At 44.1% G+C, this 23,455-nt stretch overlaps 1 protein-coding gene and 1 long non-coding RNA gene across 18 annotated transcripts in view; one reads left to right on the top strand and one right to left on the bottom strand.

Moving 5' to 3' along the window:
* Nucleotides 1-381: 381 nt before the first annotated feature.
* LOC106862449 (uncharacterized) lies at nt 382-20,097 on the bottom strand. 14 transcript variants are annotated; one of them, XR_015806140.1, is made up of 7 exons: nt 19,963-20,097; nt 12,839-17,412; nt 11,738-11,819; nt 8,871-9,081; nt 7,698-8,089; nt 6,406-6,599; nt 382-2,735 (listed from the first exon to the last, which is right to left on the bottom strand). It is a non-coding gene; the product is annotated as an uncharacterized LOC106862449 (long non-coding RNA). The 14 variants fall into 14 exon arrangements; XR_015806144.1 differs by having other exon boundaries at nt 8,871-8,957; XR_015806143.1 differs by having other exon boundaries at nt 17,248-17,412.
* FAM120A (family with sequence similarity 120 member A) overlaps nt 19,949-23,455 on the top strand; it is a 48,265-nt gene continuing 44,758 nt past the window's right edge. For all 4 annotated transcript variants that reach the window (XM_088171735.1, XM_014891440.2, XM_088171734.1 and 1 more), the window contains exon 1: nt 19,949-20,437. In XM_088171735.1, coding sequence (XP_088027861.1) covers nt 19,964-20,437 — 474 coding nt within the window. In that variant the 5' untranslated portion in view covers nt 19,949-19,963. The remainder of the gene's footprint in view (nt 20,438-23,455) is intronic.

Raw genomic sequence — 23,455 nt, 5'->3', positions numbered from 1 at the left:
ATGTTGGGCCTCGGCTCGGCTGTGTCACCCCGCTGTCCCCTCCCCTAGCCCAAGGTCTGTGCAGTCATCTCGCATCCAGGGTTTGGTGGAGAACTGGCGTGTAAACGTTTTTTTTCTAACCTGTGGCTGAGGGAGGTGTTGGGACACGTGCACGTGCTCGGCGCAGGTGACACCAAGGGGCATATACTCAGTGCCAGCGCCAGCACAGGGTGCGGCCGCTGTCCTGCTCCTGTCCTGCTCGCTGCCAGGCCCGCCCACTCTGGCTCCTGCCCCGAGGCGTGGTTAAACACACTGCGGGCACTGCGTGTACACCCAGAGGGTCCAAAGAAATTATATATTCGCCTTCTTTCCGCAACAGAGAAATAAAATCACAGGCTGATATTTCATTTATTAAAGTATGTATATTTTTGTAATAAAATTCCATGTAGCACTACACAGGGATGTGTTATCACACATCATAAACGTTCTAGCTCTCCTGTGAATTTCCTTGGTCCCCTGTTAGCAGCCCCAGGACTGGTTGTATGGCCTATTTCTGCCTCTTCTGCCACTGCCATAGCACTTTTGTGGCCTCTCAAGTGAACACCCTGCACTCTCCAGGCCATTGTCTTTTCTTGCTGTTACATGGTACAAACCCAGAATATTTCAAGCATGTTTTGTTTCACATCAGGCTGCTCTAGAAAGAGCTCTTCACCGATTGTAAAGTAATTATGGAGGACAAGTTTCACTCAGTCCCAAAACAGCCTGGCATCAAATTCTCAGCTGAAATAAACTGCTGTCTTGCCATTGCCCTGAGCACAAAGCAACCGGGATGGAGAAGCAGCAAATCCCAAGTGGGAGCTGTGAATGTGGCAGAAGAGCTCAGTCACAAAACTGATGGTGACTTAGACTAATTTATTTCATTTAATTTGTTGTGTTATTTCATCTTATTCTGTTGCTTTTACTTTATTTTAGAAACTGCTGTTAAGGCTGAGGTTAGTGGGGCCTCTCAGAATATTCAGGTCAAAGCAGTTAATTATTTAAACCAAAGACAGAGCTTTCTTCTGAGCCCTTTTAGGTTAGTGGTGAAAAATAACCTCTGGTTGAAGCTGGGAAAGCAGGAGATGAGGATCATGTTGTAGCACTGTGGATGTTCTGCACAAGGATGACCTGTTCCTTTGTGCCTGCACAGCACATGGAAAGAAACGTATAAGAGGCAGGAAGTCAAGGTGGTTTTGGCACAACTCAGCTGCAAGCAGACATCCCCATCCTGTATCCTTATGGGCTGGTGAAATGGCTCCTGAACATCACTTTCTGTAGCATGTCCTTCTGTTGCTGGGGAGGTTGCCTAGAACATTCTTGCAGAAATGCACCTCCTTCCCATTGTTGACTTTGGTGACATAGTCCCAAATATCCTGATATCTTTCTCTCTAAAACCACAGAAAGGGTAAAATTAATCTCTGGTCAATGGTTAGTGTTAAGTTATAACATGCTAACTCAAGCTCAGTATAACTAAGCCCAGAACTTAGAATCATGGCAATTAGCGTTTGTGGGAAGGAACACATCACCGCTTTAAATGAAAACTGTTTTGCCATTAGCTCAAAGTAGCTTGTAAAAGCTTTCACTATGACTAAGATCTGCAGTAACGTTGGAGATCATTCAGCCAAAGATTATGCTATAATGCCTATTTATGGCTTTAGCATTTTAAGATTTTGTGAAGTAAAGCAGCAGGGATGAAGTGGACTCCCTCGCATCTGCTATGTCTTGGAAGAGAGCACGTGCCTGCTCAGGAATAAATTAGGAGTTACATATTCAATCAAGAATACATGTGTAAGGAATTAAGAAGAGTTGAATGCTAAACTCTCATCCACCACTCCACAGGCATAAACAGAGCATGCTACAGTCACTTTGTATGGAGAAGAAGACAACTTTGCTGGCATCCCACTGCAGCATTCCAGAGCCTCTCGCCAAAAAAACCGTGGCTGGCCTCATCCCAGGGGTGGGGAAGGAGTGGCAAAAGGTGCTCTTAGTTCAGAGTTGTCCTAGATGTACTTTATATTCTTCCAAGAAGGAAGTAAATCAGTGTTTGTACTGAAACATGGGCTGTGGGCGTGCAGCTTACACAAGGCTCCACAACTCAAAGATGAACCAAGTTCGGACCCACTACATGTCTTTCCTGGGGAGATACAACGAGGATTGTGATGGCAATATCCTTCCTTAGGCAGGCTTTGTTTGCTTTTTTCTGGCAAAAGAGATATTTTCTAATAAGTAACTGTTCTTTCTTATGAGCTAGCCATTGTCAGTGTCCAGAGGACATAAAATAGATCGTATCTGCCCAAAAAAAAATTCACAAAAATAATTTTGTTTTCTTTTCTGGGTAAAAGGAGGAAGATGGCTTCTAAATTAGAAATTGAAGCCCTTCCAGAATTGCAATATAAGATACCAAACCAATCACTCTTCACACAGTTACCTCCTACTCTATGAGCTCCTACTACCAAAAAAATTGGTTGTTGCCAACTGAGCGGAGTGAATAATCTGCAGTTTCATATTTGTTAGAGGAATTTTTCCTTTTTCTCTTCTCATAATTTGTCAAGGAGATTGATTTGCTTGAATATCTTTTTTCCAAACACATGTGCAGAAACCATTCTGGAAGTAACTCTCGCTGTAGATCATTTGTGAGCAATTTGTTGCAAGAAGTCTTCAAACATTTGTCCCAAGTCCCTTCATTGTATATATGAAGCTGCATCACGTGTCTATTTCTGTGAACAAAACATCAAAAGAGCCAGTTTTGAGTATTCTCCCTGAGAACAATTACAATTATGCACAATTTCACCATTTAAAAATTACTTCATTCCTAGAAATAATGGCAAGATTCTCCTGGTTATTGTAACGCTTGAATGAAAAATAAGGCTGTATTGGAGCCCCAGCTGAAGAGTCTCACCAGGACCATGCTGGATCCAGTGCAAAGCTCTTATTTCTCCATTTTTTAGATGGAGGAAACTGCCCTTCTCAGACTGTAAAACACTATCTTTTAAGAGAAAAGTTCAAAGGAATGATTGCACTTTTCAATGGGATCTGGGTTGGGTACCTGGTGTCCTCTTACACAGAACAGCATTGGAGTGACTCTGACAACATGGAAAAGGAGGTAAAAGTCAAACCCTGAGTGCCACGGTACACTAGGGCTAAGGAGCTTTAGAATTTCAAATCCAAGTCTCGCAGTTGGCCTGAAATGTTTGCTTTGAAAGCACCTGTAAAATAGAGGCTTGGCTCTGGTTGGTGTGCTGGGGAAATGCTTTGCTGATATTCCAGCTACAGTAAACAGCTGCTGCAGCTGCCACCCCAGAACTCTGTGATGTGAAGCCGGGAAAATGGAAATGAAAAAATTCATGGAATTCATGGATGATGATGTTTGTGATTATAAATGGGGCACGGATGAGCACCTCTTCCATTGTTCCTTACTGTCCACTATGAAAACAGGAAGACCTCGAAAAACAATAAAAAGTTTAAAAAAAAAATCCACATAGAAATATTGCTAGTGAGAAACCAATTACCATTTTTTTCAGATATGAATTTTGGAATAGAAGTTTTATTTTATATTTGCTCTCTAATTTCTTCTGAAATTATATTTAAATCTGTCAGTGCAGAAAAGACAGTGCACTGTGTTCATGTCCTTCACCAGCACCATCTGAGATGGATTGAAATGTTAATTCTCGCTGCTCATTAACAACTCCTCAGATGATGTTTGTGTCAGAAATAATGTTGCTGTTAAGCATCAAAGTTCCCTCAACCCAAGGTTCAAACAATCAGTTTTAGGATTGTCCAAGAAGCTGGGTGCCAGACGCAGCCCAGCCATGGGGATGGGGGAGCCCCACCTGCCTTGCCAAGGTCAGTGGAACCCATACACACCATGAGAGCCCTGGCTGTGGCACAGAGTGAAATCACCGTGAGACATTCAAATGAGATAATTATATTGTGGTGGTTTGCATCTCATTTTGGTGACTTAGTTGTACACTGCCAACACAGTGCTGGAAATCAATACTGCACACCTCGTTCCCTACCATGTCACACTGTTGGCCCTTCAGAGTGAGATGCTGCTAACTCTGTACTCAGAAATCATGTCCCTCAAGACAGGAAAATTATTATGAAGCTGAACAACAATAATTTACACCTAGAAAAGCTTCCTACTTTTCCTTTCTTTTCTGTTTCCTAGAACAGGGAACTCTTGGACGGTTGTCTGCTGAAGTGAAATTTTATTCTTTGGCAACAGCAAATAAATCCATGTTTCTTCTACTGAGTTGCTTAACTAGTGTGGTGCTGTACCCATGCTCTAGAAAGGCCTGTCCATTCTCCTTGGAGAAGGCAATACTGCATGAATGAGTAGAAAGTCTGCTTTGGAGCAGTGGCACAGCTATTTGTGCACCAAGTGATGTGTACAGTATTTCCCTTCCTGTTAAATGTGGATCTCAAACATAATAGAAACTTTAAATTTAGTTTTACTTATAGTTTATGCTGAATCACATAAAATGTGATCAGCTCAGAGGCACAGCATTATTTATTTGTACTTTTCACCACTGGTGCTAGTATTTTTTTCCCAGCAGCTACATGCTGCAACTTCACATTTAGTATCACACTGGGGATACCAATGGAGTTCTAGGCAAAGCAGTGGGGATGTGCTAGCATCAAATAAACTTAAAAAAAAAAATAACACTTTGTAAGAAGATAAGATTCTTTCCATGCATTTCCTGTAATTATTACAGAAACCTACAGTAGTATACATCAGAGGGGAAAGTTACTGTACTAAACAACCCCGAACTCTGCCTGCCTGCCGTTGAATCTGCATACTGAAATTGACTACACCCCTGGGAGGGCAGCAGTCCCAAATCCAAGCCCTGTTAGCTGCAGCAGGCAGGCTGCGAGCCCAGGCAGCCCCGAGGCTGCTCTGAGAACAGGAGCTCCTGCCCGCTCCCTACCTGGGGCTCCCTTGCACCCACTGCAGAATGGAACATTTGTTCGGCTCCGTTGCGCCAGGCTCGGCTTTGCTGGTGTGAAATAGCACAAAATGAGGTACACCATGTACTCCTATTCGAGAAAGCAGGTAGAATTTCTGTAACTACACCACAACTGCACAGCAAATACCAGGTAAATACAGAGTAACTGCATGTTCCTGCAGCTTACTTGTTAATTATGCACAGCAACTAACGAGTTCAAAGATATATTATCATTGCAGGATTTAGGTGCCTGCTAAGGTGGGTCATAATGGAATTCATGCTATTGAAGGCTTGCTTTTGTTGATTTTCCAGTGGAATGGGGAAGGGAAACAACTCACTTCATATGTCCAAAGGCTTAAGTGCATATTTTGTCCTGGTACAGCAGAGGCACACTACTAACATGGCACAATTAGGAAAACTAGGTGAATAACAAACAAAAATAATTTCCAATAATAAATCACTCTTCAAATTCCATTTAGTAATCCTCCTAAGCAAATGTGTTTAAAATCACTGGTATTGCATGCAGTAGAACTGCTATGGGTTTCCTGGCTCAGTATTTAAACTTGTATGGGCTAAGACCGGAGGAAAATGTCATTTCACCGATGTCACTAGCAAAACTATCAGATGCAGCAAGGACATGGCTCTACCCATGCAGTTTGCCTGAGTTCTTGAAATAGTGTATTTTTTTATGGTATCAGGCATAGATCACCATGTAAGTGAGTTCATAGCCTATGCTAGCTCTCCTCTGAGCAGTATTTTGCAGTGCAGTTTTTTGGACTACAACTTGTAACATTTAATAGGTATTTTAATAGTATTCAATAAGATAAAATTAGCCTCTCTATAAACATTGCTCTTCTCCAAAGTGAAGCTTCCCTTTAAATTATGACTCCACGATGGTTATTTGGTCAGCCATATATATTGACTTTTACAACCTGTGTTGGATCACCTGAGGTTTTCTTTGTAATTTTTTTTCCAATTTCATTAATCTCATATTGATTTTCTCCCTGAAAGGTGTCATCAATGTTTCTGAGCCTTTTTCCTATTGAAGTTCTTGAGCTATTTCTTCCAAAAAATGTGAAGTGTCTATTGCAAAGGAAAATGTTGGTCTTTAGGGATTATAGAATCAGGACAAGCAGTCAAAATAGTCAACTGTTTTATTTTCTGTTGCTTATGGAAACCTGAAGTACAGAATAAGACCCCACTGAAACTGGCTGTGCATAAGTGCAGACAAAAACAGCAAATAACTTCAGATACAGAATGACTGTGGGTTTGAAGGGGTTTATGTTTAGATAATGTACATTGACTTCAAATAAAAGGGAGCTCTTCATCTCCAGCACTGTGAACAGGGCAGTCTAACTGAGGCTCCTTAGCACAGCTACTGCAGCTAATGGGATCCTCTGAAGATGGAAACCTGGATCATAAGGAGGATGAAAAAACATACCTTGTTTTCTTTCACTCATTTTACTCCCTCCTCAGTCTACCCTCGAGCCTCCAGAATACAGCCATCTTCCAAAGTGAGTGCAAGTTATGGTTCTTCATGCCCAGGCTCTGCTCTTGTTCTCTCTGAAATCTGCAGCGAGATTGTTGCTGTCTTCAATAGTACCAGGCACAGGTTGACCAGGCCTTGAAAGTCCCCTAAACAAAAAAGAGGTGATAGTACTGAATGGGAGAGATACTCATTAATAACTGTTTAGGAGAACATGGTTTTCTTGAAAGGCTAATTATCTTGAGAGCTACCCATTCAAAAAAAAGTCTGATCAATGGGAGAACAAATTAAAAATTAAGAATCTCTCATAAAACCAGACAGTGGAATACTCCATTCAAGAGGACAGTCACAAATTATAAGAAATGTCAACATATTAAGTGGCAGGAACTTCAAAAGGTAATTTTCCCCTTCAATTTCATATGCATTCCTCATGAGCAACATCAAGAAGTATAACATGCTAATAGCTAATAACAGGATAAGATTCACTGATTTACAAACGGAATAACTTAATGTGTATCAAAGGAATAATTTTCTCATTTCATTCTCTTTTTTAGATCTAATACTAAGCTGGCTATTATCAAATAGATCAAACTGCATAGATTACAAGTCATCATTAAAATAGTAATTTTAGAATTAAGATTGCTTTTTTATCTAGGATGTCTCCTTTAGATTTAAGGAATAACATACCTTTTACCCTCATTATAACTCAGATTTCAAAAAAGAAATCAGGAAGGTATCTTTGTGGACGTGCTGTTTTGCAGAGACAGACTTGTCATGATCTGAAACTCTGAAAATGTTGAGAACTGCAGAGGGAAGAGGTTACCCAGAGGGAGATACCAAACATTTGGCCAGGTAAAATCACAGTGTTGGTTCAGTCCTGCTTTGAGCAGAAGGCAGGACCTGATCTAAAAGGCCCCATCCAACCAGTATTTCTATGGTATAACTCAGATATAAGCCAGCAGTGTTATCAAAATCTAAACATAGATGATGTCAAACACAACTAACTTAATAGTTCACACACTAGAAAAGAGGAAGAGGACACACCTCTCCAGCTGGCTTGTTTTCTCAGAGCCAACTCCTCACCAAGAGGGCATACCAATGCAGTGTGTCACACACTGGTATCACCCTCCTCTCCTCATATCCCAGCCATAAACATGGTGTGTTGTGATGCCCCTTTAATGGGGAAGGCCAGGCTGTTGGAATTAATGGCAGATGGAGCAATATTTGCATTGGGGAAAAAAACCAACCTCATGCTGCCAAAACATTAATATTTCCACTTTCTTGGAAATATTCTGCCACTTTCACCGCTACATGTAAATTTGTCATGTAAATATGACTTCTTCCAAGGAAACGGGCGTGTTTCAGCAGGCTTTCTGAGGACAAGGACCTCTCTGCACCTTCAAAACCATTTGCTTCCAGTCACAAATTTTCAGAGCTGCAGCACTGTGGGGGTGATACTCGAGGTGACTTCAGTGAGAGACAGGAGCGAGCAGGGCTGGATTGGGCAGGCTGGCCCACAGTCGCCAGTCAGCAGAACCAGGCAGTCAGGACACAGTGAAATCCAGCAGGGAATTATTTCTTTGGGTTTGTTTGCATATTTTTGAACACTGTATCTCTGTGAATGACTATGTTCCGTACACTGTGAGAAAAACAAGAATTTACTGATCATCCTTTGTACCACAGAGTATTTTTCATAGCCTTATAATGTCTTTTATTAATTTCCTTTTAAAAACAGACTCTCATAATCCTTTCAAATTCTGCACCTATACAACATCAAAGCATTTCAGTGAATTTTTCAGTCCATTTATATTCCAGTAGTCAGTCAGGTGGTAGTACTGCAGGAAGTAAAGATGTCCAACCTCTCTGCAGTTCTCCTTGCTGCAATTATTGATCTCCAGGGAAACTGAGCCTCAAACACCAAAAAACCCTTCTGTGATGCCCAACTGTTTAGCAGAAGGCAATGGGACCAGTCGGCTTTTAGTTTAAAAAGACAGCCATTGTCCATCCACTGAGGAAGAGCTGAGATTTATTTTTAACTTCACACTTTTCTACACATCATGACAAAAAGCTGAATAGTTCTATTTTCATTTAGGAGGACATTACAAGGCAAAGAAATAGTCTGATAGATTTTAGATTAGAGCTTCTTCCCTGAGAACAGGGGATGTTGCAGTGTGGTCCCATGCCAGAGATAATCTTCTTTTCCCCGATACTATCAGCTGGGCCAATATATTTTCAAGAATTGCTGCACTAAACTGAGAGTTCTCCAACATGATGCATCTGCAAATTTAGATTACTCTCCCTCTGTGGATGCTGGGATTAAGGAGTCATGAAGGTAATCTGCATCATAGTGATATTATAAGGATTGTTCTTAAATGGAAAAATATCACATATTTGTTTGTATTCTCCAACTTGAGGCATACCTTTTGGAAGTCAGTTTCTGATTACATGTTTGGGCAAACGATGCCTTATCTGCATGCTTTTCCCATGCATCATCCTGATCTGGGAACCTGAATGCCATAAGCAGAAAGTTATGTTAATTGTATAGGTTTGGCAGCCAGTGGAGTCCAAAACATATTCCTCAAGACCATCAGCCTCACAAAGTCTGCTCGAGAAGCTGGAGATGTTCCGTACCTGTTAGAGGAATCACAGAAAGTGTTTGTTACAAGAATCTCCAACAAAGAGCATCTTGGCCTTATGGATATAACATATTTTTGTTTCCTAAAACTAAAACCCACTATGTATGAACTGGTACTGTAAGCACAAGTGCAAGTAAAAAAGAGTTCTACTGTTGCTGGACTCCTCCTACTCAATTTAGGCAATCAGCAAAATTACTTTCTCGGTATTGAGTTACAGTAAAGAATTGTTAACTGTGGTGTAACTGAGAGCAAAGACAAAGTCAAGTCAACAGGATTTGCTTCAGCTTATGACACTTCAAACAAAGCCTCTAAATTTGTGTGGATCATAAAAGTGAAAGTATAGAGAAAATATGTGCTACAAAAATAGAAGTTTCTTACTAAAGCAGTTTTTATGGAAATGCTCACAGTTGAGTTAGTGTTATTTGCTTCTAATTTGGGCTTAATTCTCCATACTGTACGTTAACAAACTTACACCAATTAATGCCAAGTGCCTTACACATTTTTCTTTAATTAAATTTCTCCAAAGAATCACATTACATGAGCATTTGCCAACACAATAAGAACACTCAGAGATCCTGGGTAAAATCCAGGCACCCCTACAGTAACCAGTAAAATTCCCATTGAAGATACGATTTTACTGTACAGCTCTTTTCTATGTATGGGTAATAAAAATTATCTTGTGACTTACGAATTAAGTTCATCAGTACACTATTCTAAGAACCTTAGTTCTGAATGAGCTCCACACTGGCACTTACCACTTCCCTTACTTCAGAGTCCAATAATGTCTGTTTTCAGGTATGTTTATAATTGCTGGAATATGCAGCAGAAGCCAGTTTAGACAAGCTTCCTGCCTGTGGATAGAGGTAGGTACTCAGTCTAATAATCTGCAGTTTTACTGCAGAGTTTGAGCACAGGATTGCCTGCACTGAGCTCTGGGAGAAACCTGAACCATTAAAATTTAGGGATTCTCTTAACTGTTCACTAATAAGTTATAGGTGATTAGTACATGAAAGTGGTGCAAAAATTAAGATTTAGAACAATCTTTATGATCACTAATAGAAGATCAGGTGTAACAATTTACCTGCATTTCATTCTGAGTTATTTTTTTGTCTGTGTGAGATGCTGAAGTGGGTAGTTCTGCCAGTTTTCCTCTGACACAGGTTTTTAGCATCATTTTTTCTTCCATAACTTGGCCATACATCACTGTGGGATTTGATGTTTGGGAAAAAAATCAATTAAGGCTGCTCTAGGCCAGCACTGATCAGCAAGGGCACAAGCAGGAGGATTTGAGCTGGTGCCTGCTGGTGCTATGGCTCTTGGGACGTCACCATCCTGCAGCTGCAGGGAGGACAGAGGGCTGCTCATCTGCTTCATTGCAAAGTTACTTTCCTAAGCGGTGGTTTTTTTCATCTCTAAGATGTTACCTAGTTACCAGCAAATCACAGCATGGTAACCACTCAGAGAATTCTGGGGTTTATTTACAACAAGGTAAGTGACCCTGAATAAGTCAGGCTGGGAACACTTAGTCTGTCCAGTTGTACAACAGGATGAGACTCAGACAAAATTTATTTGAAGTGTTAAGATTAAAACTGTGGTATTAAATTAATTAGCATTAGTCTTGACAACACTAATGCTATTTAAAATCTATTGACCTGGTTTAAAATTAAACTTCACATTCCCTTCACCTGCAACCCAGCCCTGAAGCTGTCGAAGTCTGCGTTGTCCAACCCATGCCAGATTTTCCCATTTGGTTGAAAGATTGTTATTAATACACCATAAGTGGGTATTAAAAAAAAAAAAGGGAAAAGTGAGATTACCCAATTACCCAATTTTGCAAACAACCGTTTGCTTGCTTCAGTTTTGAGAAAGATTGTCCAAAATTTAATTTCCTGACGGGGCTTAATCCTCCCCTTTTGTGGCTCTGGACCATCCATCCTTCCTGCCTCCCCCAGTGCTGGCTAAGCGGGGTTGCTAAGCGACATGTTCTTCTCTTCTGTACTTTAGCAGAGAGGAACAGATCAAAGACACCCACAGTCTTGAATTATTTTATAAACGAATTTAAAGAGACACTCTCCTGTGCAGTATTATGTGGGGGGAGATCAAAAGTTGCTGGGTATAATGAGAGTAACTGGGGAATTAAACTGATGTCTTCTGGAAAATAAGAATTCTCTCATAAATGACAGCTATGTAGTATTTGTCTTTGTTGTTGTTGTTTTGGTTTTTTGTTTTGTCGGGTTTTTTTTCAGAACTAGATTTCAATTTTTTAATGCTAATTAATGTTTCTAGTTTCATGGCAGTCAAGACACTGAGCACAGGCACATGTGTAAAACTTTCAGAAGTCAGGGTTTCTGTCATCGAGTGACAAGCTTGTGGGGTTAACTCTTTCCATCTCTTGCAAAAGAAATTATCTATTATCCAAAAATATTTAATTCGTTAATTTTTAAGTGTTTTCCTGACTGATGTTAGGCAACAAAGCCACAGGATAAAGTTCAAGTGATGCATCTTTGAAAGATTAAATGAAGATAAGGAAGTAACCTGTGTAGATCAGGCAGAAAACCTATGACATCAACATCTCAGATCTTGCTGAAAAAAAAAAACAAATGGCTAACCTGTAATTACAAAAGCTGGGAATACACAAGTTTAAACATTACCTCTTACAAGTCCTTCATTGTCCTGGCATCAGCTCAGCTTGGCTGAGCGGTTTGTAGGAGCAGGCTGGCAGCTGAGGCAGTTCTTTGCCAGAACAGAAAAGAGGGGAATTATTTGCCCTCGTATCTACTCAGTTTCAAATACCATCAATGATGTAAAAGGGAAAAAAGTACTTGGTAACAAAGTGCAAGAATTTTTCATGGCTTTTTACCTCCAAACCTACCATGGCTGGCACAGTCCTCAGAAAACTGAGAGACACACAAAAAACACACTTAAAGCCTTCCTCAGACAAGCAAGACAGACTATTTATGTAGAAAGTTGTCTTGGGTGCAAAGCAGGATGTAACCAAAAGTATGTATTCTATCACCATCTTTTGAAACCTTATCTCTGCAGGAGATATCTCCTGTTAATGGGCCATCTGTTATAAGAAGGTGGGACAGTGTTCTTTATCTTTTCCACAACCCATCCTTCCTCTAGGGACATATCAGCTGTTAAGGGCCATTGGGTCTCACTGAATGACTGATAAAATTACATCATCCCATTGAGATGCTCCACCCAGGGGGAGGAGCCAAGCCTTTCTTACCCAGATAAAAACTGAGATTTGGAACATCAGAGTAGCTTTTTTCCACTGGATTCCAGAGGAAAACCAGACCTTTCCACATCATCACTGGACCTTTGGAGGAAAACTGCACCTGCTACAGGGGCACTGCTTCAACAGAACCACATCTGTCATCCAGGAGGATGCAGCCACCATTTAAGGGGACTGCTGCCAACACCCTGACTGACTGACACGGGTGCCAGGTTGTGTTCTGACTTTTTCAGTGTCATGTTTTTTTGTATTACTGCATTTTTATTTTAATTTTCCTAGTAAAGAGCTGGTATTCCTATTCCCATATCTTTGCCTGAGAGCTCGTTAATTTCAAAATTATAATAATTTAGAGGGAGAGGGTTTACATTTTCCATTTCAAGAGAAGCTCCTGCCTTCTTTAGCAGACACTTGTCTTTCAAATCAAGGCAAAAGTAAAACTCTTAGGTCAGATGGCTGCAAAAAAGGCATGTAAATTTTATCCCACATGCATATCTCATTGCTCTGTACCAGCTACCTGAGCTGCACAAAAAAATGTCTCCTTTAAGGCTGTTTCAGGGGCTTGCTCAGGTAGAGATGTCCTTGTAGCTCCAGGCACAACATCACTGGGGAACGGTGTGCATAGAGGATCTTGCTCTCTTCAGCATGTGCCTAGTCACAGAGTGGAGCAAGTTCCTCACTCTTGTCCTAGGCCAGCAAGCACACATCAAAGTGAGGGTAGAGTAGTGCAACTAATACAATGTAGGACTATAAAGGGATCAATCTCATATAAATTTCCACCAAAAAAAACCCAAACAAAAAACCAAACCAAACAAACAAACAAACAAAACAAAAAAAACTGCGTTAGGATTTATTTCCATGCATTTTATTTTCCGGTGAGAAAACAAGCCTCCCTTTTCTTCCTGCATCATTAAAAGTCTTTGCAAAATTCTGACTGCTTAGGTTTGGCATGTAAAATCCACTGTACTACAGCTAACCTACATTCTCATAAAAGCATGTTTTTTAGAAGAGGGCTCAGCCAGCTTCCCCATTTGTAAATATCAATTACACAGGCAAGATACGTGCTTTACTCTCAATGACAGAGTGTTTTATGTATAAACATCTTGACCAGCACTACACTGTCAGTGGATAGCAGATTCAGTGTGTTTTGGCTGAATTTCTGAAGGGGAAAACTGTGACTCTAAATATTTTTTCTGGAGAATGGATTCCTCCACACACTATGAGCATCTTGTAAAGAATACAAGTAAACATTTGAGAAGGAATTTGATGCTTATGGCAGGTATTGATTTGCCAGCCTTGGAAACTGAACTCCCTTGGACTCACTGCACAGCACAGCTCTGGCTGTGTGAGCTCTGCAGGCTGGCCATGTTCCCACCACACCACTGCTCCTGCTGCAACAGTGAGGAGAGAGTCAGAGAACTCCAGAGCTGAATGGCTTGGAAGCGATCTCAAAGATCATCCAGTGCCACTCCTGCCATGGGCAGGGACATGTTCCACAATGCCAGGATGTTCCAAGCTCTGTCCAACCTGGCCTTGGACACTGCAAGGGATGGAGCAGAGACAGCTTCTGTGAGCAGCCTGTGCCAGGGCCTCACCACCTTCACAGCCAAGAATTTCTTTCTAATATCTAACCTAAACCTGTCCTCTGTGAGTCTGAAGCCATTCTCCCTTGTTCTGTCACTCCAGGTCCTTGTAAATAGCCTCCTTATATTTTTCTTGTAAGCTCCCTTTAGATACTGGAAGGCTGCAATTAAGTCTCTGAAGCTTCTCTTCTCGAGGCTCAACAACCCCAATGCTCTCAGCCTTTCCTTGCAGTAGAGGTGCTCCATCCTTCTGATCATCTAGGTGGCTTCCTCTGGACTTGCTCCAACAGGTTGATGTCCTTCCTGGCTGTCTTTCCAGTCAGCTTGTTAGGATCTGCATTTCTGGCAAGTTTATTCAAACATCCTGACCATGCTGTGTTCAGGGGTGCAATTTAATTGAGCTATTATTTTATCTTAAAGGTAAAGTGTTCTGAAGTGGCATTGTTGTCGGAATTTTAGTTAATTTTTATTAATATTGGTAGAATTTTGTTTAATGAATGTAAATAATTTTGATTCGCTGCTTCTCTTTCCTTACTTCCAGAATGCTGCAAGAACCTGCGCTGCAGCCTGGGCTGCTGAATCCCAGAAGTAAGAGCCAGGGCTGGGCTTGGGACTGGGAACAGGAGATGATGCTTTTGACATGTGGGAGGGCAGTGAAAGCCTTTGAGAACATTAATAACATTACTTGATGCTTCTACAGTGCTGTGCCTGTGCCTGCTTAAAGCTCAGCATAGACTATGAGTAATTAGTGATCTGGATGTCTCTGAAATGATCAGCAGCAGCATTTAAATCATCATTAAAATACAATTAACAACACTTTAAACAGAATGCTGTCGTTGAGAGAAGTCTAATTGGTGGCTCGTGGGCCAGTTCTGGACAACAGGAGGATTGTCTGCTTCTCCAGCTCAAGGAGCACCCTGTCCCAGGAGTGATGGCCGTGCCTCTGGGACATGGGAGAGCCATTATGCGACAGGAAAGGCAACAGCACAAAGTAGTCCTTGTGTACAGGCCATGACTTTGAAAAGTCTGGATTTATGGACCTCATTTCATCCTGTGTGCTGATCCAAGCAGATGCAGCCCCAGAACAATATACTTTGCAATTCAAATCAATTTAATTTTTTTTATACTTCCATGTTAGACTCTGCAGCAAGAGCTGTAGGGATGAAATAAGGGCAGACCATGGTGAGACAAATAACTGAGTGATCCCCCTCTACAGGGGGCGTGCTGGCAGATCATGCTGGTGTGTGTTTGGCAAAGACAAAGAATTCGGTTGCTGTAGCAGACTGAAAGTGAAGGTGGGGCTTGGATGGTGCTCCCAAACCTGGAAGTCCTACCCCACATTTAGGCAGATAAATATGTTACTTCCATGCCTGAGATACTTGTGTTAATTGCATAAATGCTAGCAAAAATCACATGTTTTTAAAGTGCTGGAAGTGTAAGTAGCTGCTCTTCTGAAATAGCCACAGTAGATGTATTTTCGCTCAGATATGGTCCTGCATTATCACTGATAAGTGCATTTTATCTGTTATAATATCAAGTTGTAGCATTCTATTAGTATCTTTTCATAATATTATTGATGCTCCTGTGAAAACTGCAGTAGAATACGCTTTAAATACTGGCTTTTTATACGTCTCACACAACTGCCACAGGAATAGCACACTTCTGTTCCAGGTTTTTGAAGAAGCAATGCTACTGCTCCCCACCAGCTCCTGGTGCCTGCTCCATAATGGCCTTATTATTTATGCTTTTTCTCTTTAAAATTCAAGTTTAGAACTTAAAATTTTCATCCTTTTGTTTCTTAAAACGTATCAAAGGCAGCAAATTGCCCAGATGTAATCTGTGTAGTTTGTGCTGTGGCTGAGCATCCACTACTGTGAAAGCGATGCTTGTTCTCTGAAAGGAGGAATTCTTTCAGGCAGCGTCATTGCCTCCTCCTCCTCCAGCATGCTTCTCCCAGGTGCTCGGAGGACTCACTGACAGTCATTTTCTTGCCCAAAAAGTTTGCTGGAGCAACACCATCATTTACCCCGCATATGCCCAGGGCCAAACTCCTCAAGGGTTGGCCTCTAGGGACAATCAGAAATTTTGAGTTTGAGCATAGCAGTGGCTCTAGTAAAGTATGCTACCTTTTGAATAATCTTTTCTTTGGATTGGTGGTGCATAGAGAGCTGATGCTGATTGAGAGACCCATAAGTGTTTTAAATAACTCAGTGAGGTGCCTTCTACTTGCACATCTTTGTCCTAAGAGGAAAACGCTCTATCTGAAGTATCATGGATAATTGAAAAAAGTTATTGTATGCTTAAGCAAGATGGTGTTTGTTGGTATTTTATGGAGACACCTGAAAATCGAAAACCTCCTTCTATAAATGTTGTGTGGTAGTGTAGAGTTTAATTGCAGCCAAGAGACAAGAAAAGGATGTTGCACATGGTAGCAAATACAATGATAGAAAATCAGAGCAAGACTGCAACAAGTGACAAATTTTATCCCAAATACTTTTTTAAACCTTAACAATTTTTCTTCGATTTCTTTTATTTTTGCAACTTTTTTTGACTAAGTGACAGGCATGCCTAGAACTATGAACCCTGAAGTAGCAATGCAGAAAAGCACTTGCCCACTGGGTGAGCCCATGGCCACTTGCAGACCTAGTAGTGAGGTGAAGGCTGGGAGCTCTTCTGCAGCAGCAAGAATGGGAAAGGTCTGGGGCAAAAGCTCCACAGCAAGATGCATCAGTCTAAGAAAAGAGGAGAAATATTAAGGGAAATCACATCAAACAAGTGTTTCCCATAGATAACGTATGTATCTATTCCTCCCACGTAGATGTACCTTAAAGGTCACAGTGGCTAGTCTGTTCCACAGTCTGTGTCCATGTTCCTCTTGCTGTGGGACTGACTTTTGTTAACAGAGGAACCAAGACTAAACTGATAACATTAATCTCTGTTCTTGCTCTGACATGGTTATTCGTTAGTTCTTCCTAATGACTGTTCAGTTATTTCCTTTGAGGGAGCCACTCCTAATTCTCTTCTGTTCAGGTTGGATAATGAGTCACTCACTTTAATACCAACCACTATTAACCCTTCCTTTATACAACCAACATCTGGGGACTGTGGAACACATCGTGTCTTGGTGCTGAGGAAGAAGATTGATGAATCCTGCAGGCTTTCTGCTGCTGGTTGATGGAAAAAACAACTTGTTTGCCTCGTGTCTTTGATTAATTTCTTTTTAAGTCTAGCTTAATCTACCTGCTTTCCAGAGTAATTTTTTTCCCCATAAATTTAACTTATTTTCCATAGTCTTCTTGTCTGGCCAAACTTTTAATTTGTATTAAGTAAGTTCCGGAAGTACCTTGTTTCCCCTTATGCTTTTCCTCTCTCTCTTCTCTTTGGGGAGGGAGGGGTGTGTTTGTGGCTGGTCACAAGCCAGCAGTGCTCAGTTCTGCTGCGCCTCCCTGATTCCAAGGATGCTGACAGCCAGGCTCCTGGTGGCACGCGTTCTGGACTAGTTTTCTTCCTAAACAACAAAACAGAAAAAAACCCAAGCAAGTTATCATCTTCTATTTATAGATGATTTGCCATTCCTAAGACTATTAAACCTAAAGACCCTGCAAGACAATTAACAACAAGTAGTAAATTCTCCTTGACTCAGTTATTGCTCACAAGGCTACTTAGAGAATGGCTTGTTTGAGATCAAGCTTTGCACTGTTGGAGCATTGGATACATGCAGGGCTGTCTGAAAGTCTGCTTTTTAGGCACCTCATGTATGGCAGTACTTGTTATTCTGATTAAATTTTGGTGATTTTTAGGATATTTGAAATTCTGAAGTTCTTTGTCCTTGATCCATGTTCTTCTATTAGCACTATTGGCCTGCTACCATGTTTTGTGTGTTCCTCAAAGTGTTCCAAATTGTTTTATTATTTTGATGCTATTATAACATATCTATTCTTATAGGGTAATCTACGAATTCTAAGGGAAAAGTAGTTCAGAAAGAGAATCAGACTATTTACTTAGGAAACCACACTCTCAGATTACTGGAAAAACAGATTTCCAAGAAGAAATGCACTTGTCATTGACTACTTGCATAGCTTTTCTAGTATTCTTTTTTCCATCATCCTGATGCTGCACTAGTTGGGCTCAGACACACATCCATGGCACTCACTGCCTGGGAGTGAGCTGGCCCACTCCTGCTGCAACAGCTATTCCCTGCTGGGAATATTTACTGTGGGTGCCAATCCAGCCTGACTGAAATCTCATTAACAATATGCTTTTCCTCATTAATAAAATATTAACGTGAACATACAGCATCAGCAGCTTGACACTTCCTGTAGTTTTCCAACACCTGAACAGCAGAGAACTGCTCAGGTGCTGTGGTACTATTGCAACAATAAGCTGGCAGGCAACCTCTGAAGCTTGGGCACCTCAGCCTTTTAAAAAATAATTTCATCTGGTAAAACTGAAGATAGGTAATTCCTCACTGCCTGTGCAGTGAAGAGCAGGTTTCTTCCAGCAGCTGATACTATTAAGTTGATGCTTATGCTCATTTACCAGTTATGGCAACAGTTTGGCTGCCCTGTGGATGGCAGATCTCAAGATGCAAGTAGTTGCCACTTTAAGCATGTCTAAGGTGAAAAGGCTGCCAAAATCATTGTGTATTCCTACTCTGCACTGGTGTGGCCTCACCTCAAGTCTTGTGCGCAGTTTCAGGTGTCACAATACAAGAAAGATCTAAAGCCATTAGTGTCCAAAGGAGGGCAATGAAGAGGGTGAAAGGTCTGGAGGGGCCCTATAAGGAGTGGCTGAGGGCACTTGGTTTGCTCAGCTGGAGAAGGAAGATTGAGGTCAGAGCTCCCTGGGGGCTGCACCTCCAATCTCTGCTCCCTGGGACAGAGACAGCACCCAGGGAATGGCTGGAGATGGGCATCGGAGGGTTAGGGTGGATATCAGAGAAAGATTCTTCCCCCAGAGAGTGCTGGGCATTGAACAGGGTTTGGTCATGTCTTCAAGGCTGCCAGAGCTCCAGGAGCATTTGCACAACACCCCCAGGGATGCACAGGGTGGGATTGCTGGGGTGTCCCTGTGCAGGGCCGGGAGTTAGGCTCGATGATTCTTGTAGGTCCCTTCCAGCTCGGGGTATTCTACCATCTGGAAGCTTTACCAGCAGCAGTAAATGCTCAGCCGGGAGAGGCCAGGCCAGCCGGTCACTTTTACCGGAGGCGCTGTGGCCAGGTCGGGCGCGCCATCAGGCCGGGAGCCCCGCAGCTCCCCGGCCCGAACTGAACCTCTGCGGGACCACTTCCCTGTCACGGGCGAACACCCCCGAGCAACAAGTGCCCGGGGCGCCGGTTCTCCGAGCGGGGCCCGCCACAGCGGCTACGGGGCTGATGGAGCGCCACTGCCCGACAGCGCACGGCCAGGACCGGGCCAGGCCGATCCGGGACACCCCTGCCCCGGTTCCCGCCGCCGCTCCCCTCCTCCGGCCCCCTCCCCTTCCCCGCCACTCGCTTCCGCCGCGCTCCCGCGCATGCCCGGGTTATGCAACGGCCGCGGCGGGCGGGCCGGGCCGGGCCGGGCCGGGCCAGAGCCGCAGGGCAGGGTAGGGGGCCGTGAGGGGCTCCGGGCTCCGGGCACGGCCAGCTCCGAGGCCGCTCCGTTTACGCCGCGCTCCCGCCGCGGCCCCGCGCGGTCTGTGAGTGGCAGCGGCGCCGCCGCCAAGTCCCGCCCGTTCCGCTCTCGCTGCCGCAGGCGGCGGCGGCGGCGGGTTGGCTTCCTGCGCGCCCGGCCGCTCCCCCGCCCCCCGGCAGTCGGAGCCGCAGCCGCCCGGATCCCCGAGCCATGGCTCTGTGAGCGCAGCACATGGCGGCCGCGGCAGCCATGAGCCCCCCACTAATCCATACAACTCCCCCCTGATCGGCCACCGACGGCAGCCAGCGCTCCCACCCGGTTCCACCGCTCCCACCGCCCGCCCGCCGCCGCCGCCGCGCCGCCCGGCCCGAGCCCAGACCCCGCTGCTGCCACCGCCGCCGGGCCTCCGCTCGCCCGCCCGCCGCCGCCGCCCAGTCCTCACCATGGGAGTGCAGGGATTCCAGGACTACATCGAGAAGCACTGCCCCAGCGCTGTGGTGCCTGTCGAGCTGCAGAAGCTGGCGCGGGGCAGCCTCGTGGGTGGGGGTCGCCAGCGTCCCCCCCAGACCCCTCTGCGCCTCCTCATCGACGCCGACAACTGCCTGCACCGGCTCTATGGCGGCTTCTACACGGACTGGGTGAGCGGCGGGCAGTGGAACCATATGCTGGGCTACCTGGCGGCCCTGGCCAAGGCCTGCTTCAACGGGAACATCGAGCTCTTCGTCTTCTTCAACGGCGCCCTGGAGAAGGCCCGGCTGCACGAGTGGGTGAAGCGCCAGGGCAACGAGCGCCAGACGGCGCAGCAGATCGTCAGCCACGTCCAGAACAAGGGCACCCCGCCGCCCAAGGTCTGGTTCCTGCCGCCCGTCTGCATGGCGCACTGCATCCGCCTGGCCCTCATCCGCTTCCACATCAAGGTGAGGAGGAGCCCGGGATCCCCCCGGCCCGGGGGTCCCGGCGCCCCCTCCCCGCCGCTCCCTCCCGGCTCCAAAATGGCAGCGGGGGCTGCCCGCGGGGGGAGGGAGGGCACCCTCAGCCGCTCCCCTCAGCGCCTCAAAATGTCGCCCAGACCGGCGGGGGCGGCACAAGTTTCGGCGGCCCCAATCCTCGGGGGATTTTGGCTTATTTACATGGTGCTGCTTTCCGCCCCGTCAAGGCCGGAGGCAGGGAGGCCTCGGCGGGGCGACCGGCAGCGCCCATGGCCCGGCCGGGCAGCAGGGCGGCTTCTGCCTCCATGTTCTTTCGCTCCGTTGACTCAAAATGTCCCTTCTTGCCTTGTGGGCTCTGATACCGCAGGGGAGAGCGGGTGGGGGAAAAGCATCTCTGTAATTAATTATTGAAGGGAGGAAAAAATAATTAATCAGTTTAGTTCTCGTGCAGGATGGATCTGCAACAAGTTCCCGGCTGAGGCGAGGTGTTTTAAACTTGGGCTGAAGGGGAAATGGCTCGCTGCAAAAAACACAGGGGTGCCACTTTTGGTTTGTGGAGGTTTTTGTGTTTTGCTCAGCGTTTTTTCAGCATCAACAAGCTTTCAAAACCAGTTGTAGACTAACTGGCTCCTTACTCCATAACAGCAACACTTCCAGTTTGTGCAGTCAGCAGTGTGTCAAGCTGACGGTCCTTTTAAAGTCCTTATTTTAAGGGGCAGCCTCAGTTTTCCGGCCCCACAAACAGCCCTTCGTGTTGGAGCCAGGCTCCATGGCCATCTTGTGCTCAAAGGCCACGATTTCAAAGGTTGCAGGATATGACCACGTCGCATCTCTCCGCATGGCGTTCCTGATTTAGAATGGTTTCTGTTCAGCTGAGCGATTGTGTATATTGAAACACAAGATGCTGGAAAAACAAGCCCAGGGATGAAGCTGCAGTTTTAGGAGTTGCCTGCTCACCTTCCCGCTGGGGAGGGAAGAGCAGCAGGAGGGAAGCACATACTCATTGGCTTTATTATCTTAAATTACTTTTGTGTGTAGAAAAATATTATATAACCTCCGGAATTACTTGATCACTAGCAACAGCTTAATGTTATTTGGCCTTTCGGTGGATTAGAAACATTCTGGCTGGGCTGCAGCCCTGGGGTACGGAGGCCTCTCTCCTAGGAGCTCACCCCACAGGTGCCTTTGGGTGAAGTTTTTCCTAGTTCTGCCAACAGGGTGGGGAATCACTGTTGCTCCCTTGTAGTGCCCTGCTCGCTGGGCAAGGCCCATCCGTGCAGGACCACAGAGCTGGAGTGCAGCCACCCTGAGTTCAGCCCGCTCAGCACTGCAGGTCCCACCCTTCGGTGGCCCCGGCTGTGGCGGGGTTGAGTCACCGGGCCGGGGACACTACGCCAGGCAGAGCATGTGTGGAATGAACTGGAAGCGGAGGCGAAGCTCCTTCTTGCAGGGCACGTGCAGGTCTGCCAAAGACGATGCCTTGGGCTTGGCCTTGGTTAAAGTAAGGAGGTGTTGGCTGGGTCTGGTACAGTTGTGTGTTTTCCTGGTCAGCATAGAAGCCAAATAGTGTTATGCTTTTTGGATTGTGGGAATTTACGTGATAGTAAAACATCCTATCATATGAACTTTTGGGGACTTTGTAACTAGGAAATACTTTTGGTCTTTCAGCATTAAGTTGTAGGGCCCACGCAGTGAAGGTCTTTACTTTGACCCTGTTTGTGGGTGCATTATAAATCATCTTCATTTGTTAATTTATTTGTATTGAGACTTAGAGATCATTAGTAAAAGCAACGAATAGGGTAAAGTAAGAATTTTTTTTCTTTTAATGTATAGAAGTAGTGACTTGGTTTAATGCAACATGGAAATGCATAGTACCCAACAGGAAGCCAGCTGTTTTTGTATCAGTGGGAATTTAGTGCTTGCAGTAGTTTTGTAGTATGTTGAAGTGGCTGTTAGTTTGCTAAGCATTTTCTGTCTCGGATCTGACTCAGGTACATTATATCTGAACCAAGTGGCTGCATTTGACAGTGGTATCACCTGTAGCATTTTGTTTACTTTCCAGCGCAGCTGCAGCATTAGCTCGTTTATGGTTTCTTGGTGACAGGCCTTATTCCTAATCCCTGTAAGTACAGGAGTGTGAGCACACTCATATTGAGTCTTTCCTTTTCTGTCATTAAAAAAGTAGCCCGAACTTGAAAAATCTCAGTAAATTCAACATCCCTCCAGTTCTGATGAGAAGATTTGCGAGGTATGTATTTGGCAGTGTGGGGTTAGCCCTGAGAGTTGGTAGCTCATTATCAGATACTGCGGGGTGTGGGGGGAGAGATTGTTGCTGTCCCCACCACTGAGCCGTCATCATGCATGTCCCAACTGCAGTGGTTGTCTGCACTGCTCAGCTGTCCTGGGAACGGAAGGATATCAGGAATCTCTGTTTGATGCCTCATTTTTTTGAGTTGTAGAGAAACTCTGTGGATAAATATAGTTGTAATGGATTAATTTTCAGGTTAGGAAGGATATTTCATGGTTATAGTGGTCACATGCAAAATACACATCAAAGATACTGCTGAGCTTAAAGCACTTTTCTTCTCTTCTTCTCTTACATGATTCATTATTTTCTAAATCTGCTTTGTTACTATGTTTTTATCTAAATCTTCCCTCGGTTTTATTTTCACTCTCACTTTGGTGTAGCCCTCCTGATGCATCTTGAAAGTGTGATTTTTATTTACGTGTGTAGGTTATTTTTGAAATCTACCTATGCATAAGACAGTTGTTAAACTGTAGTGTTTTCTCACTTTGTTTTGAGAAGTTGGGTTTGAGAATACTGGTTGACTTTAAATATGAAACTGATTTTCATATTTTTAGGAACATTTGAGTCTGGAGTAGATTTCTGTGTGAAGCTAGGAGCTGGCCGTGAATTTAATCCATTTTGGTAATTAGGGAGGAGAAAAAGTAATATCTTCTATCCAGAACAATTATAAATCACTCACAGATGGTTTCAGCAGGATG

This window comes from Sturnus vulgaris, chromosome 11 (assembly GCF_052056855.1).
Source record: "Sturnus vulgaris isolate bStuVul1 chromosome 11, bStuVul1.hap1, whole genome shotgun sequence".
Classification (NCBI taxonomy): domain Eukaryota; kingdom Metazoa; phylum Chordata; class Aves; order Passeriformes; family Sturnidae; genus Sturnus; species Sturnus vulgaris.
The sequence above is the reverse complement of the archived record's forward strand: the minus strand, read 5'-3'. Positions and strand labels throughout refer to the sequence as shown.